The sequence below is a fragment of the Chiloscyllium plagiosum genome, unplaced genomic scaffold (genome assembly GCF_037043375.1).
Source record: "Chiloscyllium plagiosum isolate Xiang-an unplaced genomic scaffold, Cpla_swu_hap1 HiC_scaffold_48, whole genome shotgun sequence".
NCBI lineage: Eukaryota > Metazoa > Chordata > Chondrichthyes > Orectolobiformes > Hemiscylliidae > Chiloscyllium > Chiloscyllium plagiosum.
The window spans coordinates 16,673,481-16,687,690 of record NW_028270186.1 but is presented as its reverse complement, the minus strand read 5'-3'; the positions used below and the strand labels follow the sequence as shown (position 1 = coordinate 16,687,690).

At 48.3% G+C, this 14,210-nt stretch overlaps 1 protein-coding gene across 1 annotated transcript in view; it reads left to right on the top strand.

The window, feature by feature from the left end:
- Positions 1 to 14,205, top strand: part of LOC122542980 (myoferlin-like) — a 169,293-nt gene extending 155,088 nt beyond the window's left edge. The window contains exons 48-53 of the mRNA XM_087984303.1: positions 996 to 1,137; positions 2,927 to 3,026; positions 6,550 to 6,743; positions 8,070 to 8,179; positions 11,017 to 11,164; positions 13,577 to 14,205. Of these exons, the coding sequence (XP_087840429.1) occupies positions 996 to 1,137; positions 2,927 to 3,026; positions 6,550 to 6,743; positions 8,070 to 8,179; positions 11,017 to 11,164; positions 13,577 to 13,633 (751 nt within the window). The 3' untranslated portion in view covers positions 13,634 to 14,205. The remainder of the gene's footprint in view (positions 1 to 995; positions 1,138 to 2,926; positions 3,027 to 6,549; positions 6,744 to 8,069; positions 8,180 to 11,016; positions 11,165 to 13,576) is intronic.
- The last annotated feature ends 5 nt before the right edge of the window (positions 14,206 to 14,210 follow it).

The following is a 14,210-nucleotide window of genomic DNA, read 5'->3' as shown; positions in this document are numbered from 1 at the left end:
CACCTCAATGCTTTTTGTGTGCTCTGGTGCAGAATGGCCAGTGAGCCCGTTGCTGATGGACTTGGCAATGGATCAGACAGACTGACACACAGACACACACACACACACAGACACACACACACTCTCACACTCATACACACACACACACTGAAGAACAACCCTGCTTCACTCTGCTCAGCTGCACTCCAACCTGCTGGCGATCCTCCCAGCACTTTTGTTTTTTTTCCCCAACACTACTTTTGCACTTCAGTTTCCCCACCTCCCCCGAGTTATTTTGGAATATAGGTGTCGAGCGATGTTTTGCCACGGTCCTCAAAAGTAAACCCTTGAACATGTCCTGCCATTCAGTAAGACCTTTGTTCATCTTCTGCCACCAAGTTTCCTTCCAGCCCGATCCCTTGATTCCCTTCCCGAAAATCTGTTGATCTCGTTCAAGTCTCTGGAGTAGGGGATTCAAAAGTCTCTGAGTTTCTGAAGGGAGACATTTCTCCTTGTCAGAGTAAGTGTCTGACCACCCCACCACCCCCCCCCCCCCCCCCCCCCCCCACTTCCAAACCCATGGACTGACTGCTCAGTCTGTCAGCTTTTTGCTGTCAAGTCCTCTCAGAATTTCATATATTTCAACTGATTTGTCTCATTTGTCCACACTCCAGCGAGTGTAGGCCTAGCCCAATGAATCCTTTTTCATAGGATACCCTTATTATGCCCGGCATCAATCCCATGATTATTGTGCTTCCCCTAAGGTAGATCAGTACTGTTCCCTATAATGTAGATGTGGTATCACCAATGCCCATGTAAGAATTCTTTGCTCTTGTACCCTCTGGCAATAAAAGCTGATTTACCATCACGACTAGAGGCTTCCACCCTCTGCAACCACCACCTCGACACAGTTAAGCAAAATAACAACCCAAGGCCCAGAAGAAAGAAAAGACTTTGGGAATTTCTTTTTCCTCAGATCTTTTGGCTATTAATCAAACCTCTTGTTCCTTCACCAGTTGGATGGTTGGGTTGGAGGAGCAGAAACAGAATACTGACGTGCACTACAGGTCACTAGATGGAGAGGGCAACTTCAACTGGAGGTTTATTTTCCAGTTTGAATATTTAACAGTGGAGCGAGTCCTTGTCATCAACAAGAAGGTGAGGAGCTGAGTTATACTGAAAGGTGGGAATGGTTTATTCCAGCAATGGAGGGATCATGTAACTGTATACCTGACATCCCTTTGAAGCTCATTGTCTACAATCAAAATGAAATATGTCGTTTCTCATTCACTCCTATTGTATACAATCCCAATGTATCAAATCTTATCTCTTTACTCCCATTGTATACAATTCCAGTGCATCAAACCCTATCCCTTTACTCCCATTGTATACAATTCCAGTGCATCAAACCCTATCCCTTTACTCCCATTGTATACAATTCCAGTGCATCAAACCCTATCCCTTTACTCCCATTGTATACTGTGCCCATACATCAAACCCCATTCTTTACTCCCGTTGTATACAAATCTCATGAATGAATCCCCACTCTTGTATACCATCCCTGTCGATCAAACCTTCCACTCTCATTGTGTACAATTAGAAGGAAATAATGGATCCATCCCCTTCCTAATTCACTTCATTGTATGGAATCCCAATGATTCAAACCATTTCCACTCATACAATTGCAGTAAGACCTTTTACCACCTGTGATTCCAGAGATTGACCAGAGGCTGAACTGAACCAGTTATATACATATTGTAGCTAAAAAGCAGGTCAGAGGCTGCAGGTAACTCACCTTCTTACTCTTCAAAGTCTGCATACCATCCACAAGAGTATGATGGTCAAGTCCCCACTTGCCTGATGGGTGCAGCTCCAACAACACTCAAGAGACTGGGCACCATCCAGGACAAAGCAGCCATCTTGTTTGGCACAACATTGACAAACATTCACTCCCTCCGTACCAACACTGAGTGGCAGCAGTGTGTACCATCTACAAGATGCACTGCAGCAACTCACCCAGGTTCTCTTGAAATCCACAACCTTCCAAATCCACAAAAAACTACCATATAGAAGGGTAAGGACAGTAGATACATGGGAACACTATCCCTACTTGCAAGTTCATCTCCAAGTCACACATCATCCTGACTTCGAAATATATCACCAGTGTCACTGGGTCAAAATCCTTGAACTTTTTCCCTACCCACACTGTGTGGGGGTCCCTATATCACATGGACTGCAGTGTTTCAAGAAGGCAGCTCACCCCCATCTTCTCAAGGGGGCACTTAGGGACAGGCAATAACTGCTGGGCCCAGCCAGTGAAACCCCATTCCACGACTGTATTAAAAAATATGTAATTCCACATTTCTCCACATTATTTTTCACTTTCTGCATCTTGCCCACTCATTTGAACTTGTTCAGTTTTCTTGCATCTTTCCATTTCCCACCAGCAAATGTAAATTCATTCCACTAGCTCTCCTTATTTTAATCATTGCTACAGATTTTCTCCCTAACCAACACTTGGGCACTTACCACCACTTATCACTGTGGTTGGTTCATTGGGATACTGAGTTGAAGCAATTTGCAAGTTAGAGTTTCCATTTCTCTGAGTGCAGGCAGAGAGCACAAACGTGTATCAAAAAGCATGTTTGATATAAATGCCTTGTGTTATTGTTTGTCAATCTTATTTCTTTGTCTATTCTGTCTATCTGTGCAAATTCTCCCAGTCATAAAACTTAGAGGCGTCATACCAGACTCGAAACGTTAGCTCTGTTTCTCTCTGTCCACAGATGCTGCCAGACCTGCTGGGTTTCTCCAGCACTTTGTGTTTGTTTCAGATTTCCAGCAGCCCCAGTACTTCGCTTTTATGTTAGTTGTACTGCGTGCGGGCTCTGTTTTCTCAGTGATTCAGCCAGGAGCAATCATTAGAGAGTCTTTTTGCCTCTTTCAGAACTACATTTGGAGCTTGGATGAGACAGAGATGAAGATGCCTCCTAAGCTAATTCTCCAACTTTGGGACAACGATAAAGTGTCTTTTGATGACTACTTAGGTAATCTTTAATAGACTCTGCTGTTTGATCTTCCACAATTTCTGGGGATATCAAGTAACAGCCTGGGGCACGAATAATCTGGAAGCGCAGCTCATGTTCTGGGGACACGGGTTCAAACCCTGCCATAGTAGCTGGGAACTCTCCCTTTCAGCTGCTTGACTGTGCAGCCTCTGGGACGCTCTGTGTATGGCTTTCGTTTCCAGAAACTGCTGTCGCTAGGTAGCCTCTGCAAAACACGCTTTGAGCACCTCACCTGGTTCACTACTGTCCCTGTAGTCTGCTGTCCTTATCCAGCCTCACAGACATGTGACTCCATTCCCCAGAGCAACGTGGTTGGCATTTAATTGCCCTTTGACTTGGTTGGACGAGCCACTCAGTTCAAGGGCAATTAGAGACTGCCAAAAACTTCGGGCCTCACTGGCAACACTCACTTAGAATGAAAGAGATTTTTGAGAAGCCCTAAATTTGAGAATGGATTTATTCAAGAAAAATGCAGGAGCGAGAACTATAACTATAGGGCACTTAGGCTCAGGTCAGTAACAGGGAAAATGTCTTCTCAGGGACCTGCTGATGGGACACTTAGAACGTCATAATACACTTAAGCATAGGATGAGAATTCACCTATTCAAGACTGAGGGGGAATTTCGTCGCTCTGAGGGTGGTGAATCTTTGGAATTGAAAAGTGTGGTGCTGGGAAAACACAGCAGGCCAGGCAGCATCTGAGGAGCAGGAGATTCGATGTTTCGGGCATAAGCCTTTCTTCAGGAATGAGGCTGGTGTGCCAAGCGGGCTGAGATAAAAGGTAGGGGGGAGGGAATTTGGGGGAGGGGTGTTGGGAATACGATAGGTGGAAGGAGGTGAGGGTGAGGGTTACAGGCCGGAGAAGGGGTGAGGGTGGAGAGGTCGGGAAGAAGATTGCAGGTCAAGAGGGCTGTGCTGAATCCGGGAGTTGGGACTGAGATAAGGTGGGGGGAGGGGAAATGAGGAAGCTGGAGAAATCTACATTCATCCTGTGTGGTTGGAGGGTTCCAAGGCGGAAGATGAGACGCTCTTCCTCCAAGGTCTGGCGATGGAGGAGGCCAAGGACCTGCATGTCATTGGTGGAGTGGGAAAGGGAGTTAAAGTGTTCAGCCACGGGGCGGTTGGGTTGGTTGGTGCGGGTGTCCCAGAGGTGTTCCCTGAAACATTCCGCAAGTAGGCGGCCTGTCTCCCCAATGTAGAGGAGACCACATCGGGTGCAGCAGATACAGTAAATGATGTGTGTGGAGGTGCAGGTGAACTTGCGATGGATATGGAAGGATCCCTTGGGGCCTTGAAGGAAAGTGAGGGGGGAGGTGTGGGCGCAAGTTTTGCATTACTTGCAGTTGCAGGGGAAGGTGCCGGGAGTGGAGGTTGGGTTGGTGGAGGGTGTGGACCTGACGAGGGAGTCGCGGAGGGAGTGGTCTCTCTGGAATGCTGATAGGGGAGGGGAGGGAAATATATCCCTGGTGGTGGAAATGACGGAGGATGAGACGATGTATCCGGAGGTTGGTCGGGTGGAAGGTGAGGACCAGTGGGGTTCTGTCCTGGTGGCGATTGGAGGGGTGGGGTTCAAGGGCGGAGGTGCGGGAAGTAGAGGAGATGCAGTGGAGAGCATCGTCGACCACGTTGGAGGGGAAATTGTGGTCTATGAAGAAGAAGGCCATCTGGGTTGTACGGTATTGGAACTGGTCCTCCTGGGAGCAGATGCGGCAGAGGCGAAGGAATTGGGAATATGGGATGGCGTTTTTACAGGGGGCAGGGTGGGAGGAGGTGTAATCTAGGTAGCTGTGGGAGTCGGTCGGTTTGTAGTAAATGTGTTGAGTCGGTCGCCCAAGATAGAAATGGAGAGGTCTAGGAAGGGGACGGAGGAGTCTGAGATGGTCCAGGTTAATTTGAGGTCGGTAGAAGGTGTTAGTAAAGTGGATTAACTGTTCAACCTCCTCGTGGGAGCACGAGGTAGCGCCAATACAATCATCGATGTAGCGGAGGGAAAGGTGGGGGGTGGTGCCAGTGTAGCTGCGGAAGATGGACTGTTCCACATATCCGACGAAGAGGCAGGCATAGCCATGCGGGTGCCCATGGCTACTCCTTTGGAATTCTCTGCCCCAGACGGCATTGGTGACTCTGTCATACAACATGGAAACAGACTTTTCGGTCCAAGCAGTCCATTGCCAAACATAATCTCAAACCAAACTAAACTAGTCCCGCCTGCCTGCTTCTGGCCTGTATCCCCCCCAATCCTTTCCTGTTCACATATCATTCAAGACAACTTGATAAATTGGATACTAACTCCACTGTCGGTGTGGAGTTTGCGCATTTTCCCTGTGTCTGTATGGGTTTCCTCTGGGTGCTCCGGTTTCCTTTCACAATCCAAAGATATGCAAGTTCGGTGAATTGGCTAAATTGTCCTGTAGTGTCCAGGGATGTGTAGCCTATGTGCATTAGTCAGGGGTAAATATAGGGTAGGGGAATGGGTGTGGGTGGGTTATTCTTTGGAGGGTTGGTGTGGACTTGTTGGACCGAAGGACCTGTTTGTGTACTGTGGGGATTCTCATTCTAATTCTAATTCTTAAGGAGGCTGAGGGATGGTGCAGGTCAGTAGAGTTGAGGTAGATCATATATTTTAAGTTCTTATGTTGCAGACTACGTAGCACTTGTACATTAGTGGAGAGCACCGGGTTAAGCGACTTGGGTTACCACTTAGAAGGGACCTTAAACCTGACACATGGGAAATCATTGTGCCCTGTATTTAAGAAAGAACAGTGTGTGTAAAGGAGGTTGCTCGTGGTGAGAGCCCAGAGAGGGAGAGGGTCAATGACTGTTGCCACTCCATTGATTAAAATAAAACCTGTTTTGGGTGACTGTGTGTTTTGTTCCAGACTTGTTAGTTTTTCAGTGTTGGATTTGTCCAGTTGCATTAACCAACTGGTGTCAGGTGAGGGCAGAGGAGTGTTGTATTCAGAGAGGGTTGGTGGTGTCACTGAGACTAATCCTAATTGTTTGCTGGCACATACTCTGGAGTTGAGAATTAGACATGGAGCAGCCAACCCCACCTTCAGCCCATTTGCAGTCCATTGCCACATCGGGGATTCAAACACCCGGGTCACTTTAGAGAGGGGCACTTCAGTCAGGCACAGAATTGAACAGGCATGTATGTCAACATGTGCCACTTGAATGCGTCACCACCAGCTGGCTGTACCCACAGTGCTAGGCAGCACACTTGCACATTCTTGGACTCATCAGACCGTGATGATTAGCGAGTGGGAATCCTGGCTTGAATTCACTTCCACACTCTACCTGGGGGTGGAATTTTATCATTCACGGCAATGATCCTTGCTGTCATTCCCCTGTCCGGCACACCATGGCACCGCACTGTTTACTGATGTTGATGAGTTGCGGTGAACTGTTTGGGACTCTCTCACCCTTTTCTCAGGCTGACTGATTGCTCCCTGAGTGCCCAGCTCTGTGTTGACCCTTGGGTTTTTCTCTCTCTCCTCGGCAGGCTACCTTGAGATTAATCTGAACGCCTTCCGGTGCCCAACAAAGTGGGCGGATAACTGCACATTGGAGAAGTTCTTTAAGCTGGAGGACTCCTCGTCTGACAGCTTGCAGAAGATGATTTCCCTCTTCAAGCAGAAGAGTATTAAAGGCTGGTGGCCGTGCGTCACATATGAAGAGGGCAAACCTCATTTGACAGTAAGAGCAAATATCCTTTCGCTGAGCATTCCTGCATCTATCATGATAAAAGGCCTTCCCTCTGTTCCGAGATGTCTCCAGATTCCTGAATATCGCCTCTTCTGCCTTTTCCCTGACTCTTTACCCACCCCTCCACACTTCCCAACCTGTTTCCTGAATCGATCCTATCAATTCCTTCAAGCATCTTAAACTTCCCCCAACTTCACCGTCCCTTAATCTTCTGTACTCAAGTCTCGGACAGGCAACCTTTCCTCACAATTTATTACCTTGTGCCCAAGTCACGTTCTGGTGCATGGTCAGATGAGATGAAGGGAAGCCTGAAAAGTTCCCAAGCAAAATCAAAATCCAGGAATTAATGACCTCCAGCATTTGTTGTTTTCATTACTTGAGCTCGTTCGCAGGAGAAGTAGGATCATTCGGCCCCTCAATTCTCATCAAGGCTGACCTGCCATGGGTTAAACTCCACTTTCCTGCTCTCTGGGGAAGAGTTGATTAAAGTCCTGGAATCTCCCCATGGAGTTCAGTTCACTCCTGTTCAACCTCTTCACGAGGCAATGAGAGGAAGTGAAAGAGAATGCAGGAGTGGAGGATTTGACACTCTGACTTGGTGACAGAATGAGTTTAGGGTTTAGACACAGCGAGGTCAGACTGAGCCATGTCTTGACCTCAGTGGTTATGGGAGGACAAGGAATCTCGCTGAGGGGAGTAACAGTACATTTGGTCTCCTCCTGCTCTTACAGAAAGGCTGTGTATAACGTGCAAACTTGTCTTTCTTACATATTGTGATAAATGCGAGGTTACAGCAGTCACAATTGATACTCAGTCTCTCTCTTTCTTCTCCTTCCCTCTGCCTGTCTCTGCCACTGCCTGCATCTCTCTCTCACTCTCTTTTCCTCTCTCTTTCCCTCTCTCTTTCTCCGTCTCGTTCTTTCTCACTCTTTCTCTCCTGCAGTTCTCTCTGCTTCTTTATCCATCTTTCTGCCTCCAAGTATCTGGCTCTTTCCCTCCTCCTTTTCTCTGTCCATTAGTCTCTCTCTCTCTCTCTCTCTTTCTCAGTCTCACACACACACACATTGTTCAGAATCCGTGCCCTCCTTGACTGTTTTTCATGTTGCCCTTTCTCTGTGTCCCATCACCACGTTTCTCACCCTTAGCCCTCTCTCTTTGTCTCTGTCTCTTCTCTGTCTGTCTCCTGCACCCCCACAGCCTTCCTGTTCCGTTGCCCACATCTTCCTCACCTTGCACTGCCCATACATTAAGCTGTTACACTCCCAGCACCAGCTGATGTCTCATTTCCATGTTTCATTCCTTATTTGATGTGTTTAGGGAAAACTGGAATTGACCCTGGAATTGCTGACGGAACGTGAAGCTGAAGAGCGGCCAGCCGGGAAGGGAAGAGATGAGCCTAATATGAATCCCAGACTGGAACCTCCAAAGTATGTCCATAACACAAGAGTCACCAAAACATTCCCCCCATCTGACATAGAAATTACATCCCCAAGGCTTGCACTGTGCCAGTAATCTCAACTGGCTAACACAGAATATATGGCACAGAACATAATGCGTAATGTTAGGTGTGATTCCAAGATTGGACAGAACTGGCTGGACAATCCCAAGTGTGCTAATCACTTTAACAACTTAATGAAGATTATCAGTCCAGCTTGTAACGTGGCTCGCTTGTATTTGCCAGAAGCCTGCTATTATTTATTCTGAGGGACCTCTCCTCTGCAGCCAAAAGGAATATGACCAGGCATTATGCCGTTTTTGAATTAAACAAATGAGCAGAGGACGGTAATTCCCTGGTGTACCCTCTTGACCAATAGGAGATGACTTAGCAACCAATCAGCACCCTTTTCCCACGTGGTATAAATTGTCGCTATCTTTGAAGTTTTGCAATTGTCCTGATTTCTCCTTGAGAAATACAAAGCTTTCTGTGTTACCTGCTGAATTAAGGCTGTTGGCTCAGTGGTTAGCACTGCTGCCTCACAGCACCAGGGAACTAGGTTCGATTCCAGCCTTGGGCGATTGTCTGTGTGAAGTTTGCACATTCTCCCCGTGTCTGCGTGGGTTTCCTCCCACAGTCCAGAGCTGTGCAGATTAGGTGGATTGGCCATGCTCAGTTGTCCATTGTGTCCAGAGACGTGCAGGCTATGTGGTTTAGCCATGGGAAATGCCCGGTTGGAGAGATATTGGGAAGGGGGTTGGGTCTGGGTGGTATGCTCTTCGGAGGGTCAGTGTGGACTCAGTTGTTCAAATGGCCTGCTTCCACACTGTTCTATGATTGTGCGAATCCTGCTACTCTATTTGTCAATGAGATGCAACAGGGTTTGAATTCACAAAGTCTTTGAGGCCCGTGACTGAAACTCGAGCAACAGAACATTAGTTCTCCACACTGTGTGAGGGCGAGCTGCCAAATTCTGAACTGATTTGCATGACGTCACGGGACAGAGGGACCCGAATTTGTGGGTGTGTGACCAAAAAAACCCTTTGATAATGTTAAGCACTTTGAGTGAGCCTCTGCCTCAACCTGCCATGAGCCAAGGAGAAAAGTGACTGAGTGTTGTGTGTAGTCACTGAGAGACTTTAGCAGCCCTGAGATCACTGGAAACATCCACCACTATCCAGACTGTTGTACGCATGACACACATGCCGTGTGTTAATTTTTAATCGCTGGATCGGCTAGCATTCGATTCCCATCCCTCACTGCCCTTGGACTGAGTAACTTGCTTGGCCATTTCGGAGGGCAGTTAAGAACCAAACATGCTGCTGGAGGTCTGGAGTCATGGATAGGGTAAATAGACAAAGTCTTTTCCCTGGGGTGGGGGAGTCCAGAACTAGAGGGGCATAGGTTCAGGGTGAGAGGGGAAAGATATAAAAGAGACCTAAGGGGCAACTTTTTCACGCAGAGGGTGGTACGTGTATGGAATGAGCTGCCAGAGGAAGTGGTGGAGGCTGGTACAATTGCAACATTTAAGAGGCATTTGGATGGATATATGAAAAGGAAGGGTTTGGAGGGATATGGGCCGGGTGCTGGCAGGTGGGACTAGATTGGGTTGGGATATCTGGTCGGCATGGACAGGTTGGACCGAAGGGTCTGTTTCTGTGCTGTACATCTCTATGACTCTATGTGTAGGCCAGACCAAGCGAGGGTGGGAGATTTCCTTCTCTCAAATGCACTTGCCATCGATGTGATGAGATGAGTTCTCATCTCCATATTTTCACTAACTGAGTTTAGGTTCCACTATCTGCTGTGATGGGATTTGAACTGCAGGAGAGCAGAGGAAGTTCACCTGGTTGATTCTAGAGTGTTGGCTTGTGAGGAGAGATTGAGATTCACCGTGGGCTGAAGGGCCCTTTCCTGCTCTAGACTGGGTTAAGGTGAGAGGAGAAATATTTAAAAGGGACCTGAGGAGCAACTATTTCACGCAGAGGGTGGGGCATGTATTGAATGAGCTGGCACAGGAAGTGGTGGAGGCTGGCACATTTACATTTAAAAGGTATCTGGATGGGTACGTGAATAGGAAGGGTTTGGAGGGATGTGAGCCAAGTGCTGGCAAATGGGACTAGCTTAGGTTGGGATATATGGTTGGCATGGAGGAATTGGACCCCAGGGTCTGTTTCCGTGCTGTACAGCTCTATGACTCTGTGCCCTTTCGGGAAGGAAATCTTAGATTTAATTTCTTAGATTAGATTAGATTTCTTAGATTACTTACAGTGTGGAAACAGGTCCTTCAGCCCAACAAGTCCACACTGACCCACCGAAGCGCACCCACCCAGACCCATTCCCCTACATTTACCCCTGCACCTAACTCTATGGGTAATTTAGCACGGCCAATCCACCCTACCTTGCACATCTTTGGACTGTGGGAGGAAATCAGAGCACCCAGAGGAAACCCACGCAGACATGGGGAGAATGTGCAAACTCCACACAGACAGTCGCCTGAGGCGGGAAATGAACCCGGGTCTCTGGTGCTGTGAGGCAGCTGTGCTAACCACCGTGCCGCCCATTGCCGTCCTTACCCAGTCTGGCTTGGAGGTGACTCTGAACCCTCTGCAACGCTGTTGACTCTGAACAGCACTCAGAAACATTCAGCTCAGTGGCAATTTGGAATGGGCATCCTATGCCCTTCTCCCAAGACAGGATGAAGGAAAAGATCAGCAGTTTGTGTATCTGACCTTGGATATTGGTGATGTGTGATCTGACAGCCAACAGAGACCTTCTTCTATGGGGCCTGTTTTACAGTATTTAAGCCTTTTCTTTTTATGATTACAGCCGGCCAGATACCTCCTTCCTGTGGTTCCGTTCTCCCTTGAAGGCGATGAGGCACATTGTCTGGCGCAAGTACAAGTGGTGGCTTATCTGCACGTTGCTCCTGGTGATACCAGTAATCTTCCTCGTAGCCCTCCTGCACGCGATTCCCGTAAGTATTTCAAAAGGGCTGCAATACACAGAGCCACATTGAGAATCCTGTGCTGAGCCACCCCACAGCTTTCGGCACCTCATCACACCGGAGAGGCAGACGTGACTGCCGCTGTGGAAGGGGGAGCGCTGTGTCCCTGGGACCGAACTGGACCTGCTTGTTTCCACAGATACGCAGGTTTCTCAGCTGCAGTGAATACTGGAGAAAGGGCTCAAATGGTAGCATACCTATATATTAGGGGCAGCACGGTGGCTTAGTGGTTAGCACTGCTGCCTCACAGCACCAGGGGCCCGGGTTCAATTCCCGCCTCGGGCAACTGTCTGTGTGGAGTTTGCACATTCTCCCCGTGTCTGCGTGGGTTTCCTCCCACAGTCCAGAGGTGTGCAGGTTAGGTGAATTGGCCACGCTAAATTGCCCGTAGTGTTAGGTGCATTAGTCAGAGGGAAATGGGTCTGGGTGGGTTACTCTTCGGAGGGTCAGTGTGGACTGGTTGGGTCGAAGAGCCTGTTTCCACACTGTAGGGAATCTAATCTAACCTAATCATATGAGCACCAGCTAATGTCAACCAGCCCCTGCTGCCTTTGCAAGCTCACACCGTGCGACACCGCACGAATCTCAGCTCCAAAAGACAGTGTACAGAAAGCTTTACTCTGTCCTGGGAGTGTTTGATGGGGGACAGTGTAGATGGAGGTTTACTCTATATCTAACCCCATCCTGGGGGGTGTTTGATGGGGAACAGTGTAGAGGAAGTTTCACTCTATATCTAACCCCATTCTGTCCCAGTCTTGAGGGTGTTTAATGGTAACATAGAGGCAGTTTCACTCTGTATCTGACCCCGTGCTGTCCCTGTCCTGGGGAGTCTTGGATGGGGGACAGTGTCGAGAGAACTTTACTCTGTATCTAACCCCGTGCTGTCCCTGTCCTGGGGAGTGTTTGATGGGGGGACAGTGTAGAGAGAGCTTTACTCTGTATCTAACCCCATGCTGTACCTGTCCTGGGAGCGTTTGATGGGGGGACAGTGTAGAGAGAGCTTTACTCTGTATCTAACCCCATGCTGTCCCTGTCCTGGGAGTGTTTGATGGGGGAAACAGTGTAGAGGAAGCTTTACTCTGTATCTAATCCCGTGCTGTACCTGCCCTGACACGTTTCTAGGTAGAAGCTTCAATATTTAAATTGGTAAAAGTGAAGCGATCGATGGATCATCTGCGGGCACGGGGGAAATTTAGTTGTCAAATTGATTTTTCTTCTAAAAAGTCCTATGTTTTTCTCCCAAATGTCTGTCTGTGGTACCGGAGGCTGAACACTTTCTGGGGATAGTAATTGCTGCATTTATGGTTTTGTCTTGTATTGTTCTGTTATCAGTAAACTCAGATATGCAATGACCAGGCACGAGTTTAAACTGAAATGTCTAAAGTCGCTCTGGCCCCAGTGAATCGACACCAATGGCCTGGTATTGAATGGCATGCTGTTAAAATGTTTACTTGGTCTTAGTTTATGTTCCCGACATTTGCTGCTGACACTTTATACTCTGTGCAAATGCACACCCTGTGCTGTGTCATCTCATCTCAGCCAGTGTAGCACCAGGGAGATGGTATGGATGTCCCATGCCGATGTTAGGGAAGTGGAGGAGGAGAAAGGAGATTGCCGTGCAAACTGCTCCCGTGAGGAATCCTCATGAGGGAAGATCAGATATCTCATCTTCCCGCATCAATATCCGGACTCTCACCCAACCATCCTAAGGAATAGGAGCAGGTGGAGGCTGCTCGGTTCACCAATCCTGCTCTGCCATCAGATCGGGGGATGGTTTATCTGATTGTGGCCATTTTACTGCTTACCACCCCCAACTGTAACATAACCTCCTTCATTGATCAGTAATCTGTCAAACTCAGCACTGAACTAACCTCCACGTGGAAGTGGAATACAAACACTTACCAAATTCCTCGAGAGGGCCAAGACCACCACCTCTCTGTTTTGGGACGCCTGACTTTGCAACCATGCCTCAAGGTTCCCTCCCAACAAAGGGCAGCGGCGTCTCAGCACCCCGTTCTGTCAAGCCCCCTCAGAAATTTCCAGAAGATGGCCCCTCATCCTTCCAAACAAGGCTCCTGCACCAGGTTCCTCAGACTGCCCCTCAGAGCTGAGGGGAGAGAATTGATGTGCCAACGTGCAAGTGAGAAAACGCCGAGGACTTGAGCCCGTGGGCAATTGGGGGGCGGGGGGGGGGTGAGGGGAGAACTATCATTGCACTTCTGGCCATTGGGTTCCCCATTTGGCAGTCACCTCACCCCCACCCCCCTATACTTGCCTGGTGACAGAGCCGCCACCCACCATGATGTTGTGGTTTTTTTGGGGGGGAGGCGGTGTCTATCTTGGATATTATGTGTTCTTTCCTCGAATTTGTTTTTTTAACAGAATGCTCTAGCAAACTTTTTGTTGCAGTCCACCAGATACCACAGGAAGAAAAAGTGAGGAGAGAGAGAGAGGCCATCTGGAGTCGGAAGGCATCCAGCCTCGTGGTCGAGGGTGGGGGGTTGCTCGGCACGGCGGTAACAGAAAGGGAGAAGCTCATTCCACGCTGCGGCTTACTTTGGCGTTGACAGTAGCTGGCCACGTGCCTGCCTTTATGTGTGTGTATGTGTGCGTGCGTGCATGTGCCAGAGATGCAGGCCTCAAGAGGGGTAAAACAGAGTCCTGCGTTTGTGGGTGGAACATTCCGGAGAAGGCTTGCCTGAACTAAAGAAAGAAAAAGCCTCCTTTGTGTTCCATGCCGGACTCGCGTCGATGAACCCAAAATTGAACGCTTTATGGAAGGCTTTGAGGAATCAGGGCTTTGGAAACTTGTAATGTCGGATTTCCACTTGCAGCCCATCTGAGAGTTTCCCGTTTACTTGCATGTTTTTTTCCCAAAAAAAAAACTGTTTTTAAAAGGGGACCTTTGTTTCTTTTTCCAAAGAATTTGTCGCGATGACATATACAAAAAATATTTTTTACTTGTTAAATATGTATCAGCCCACTGTAAATAAAATGCAAAGATGCTGTTATTTAA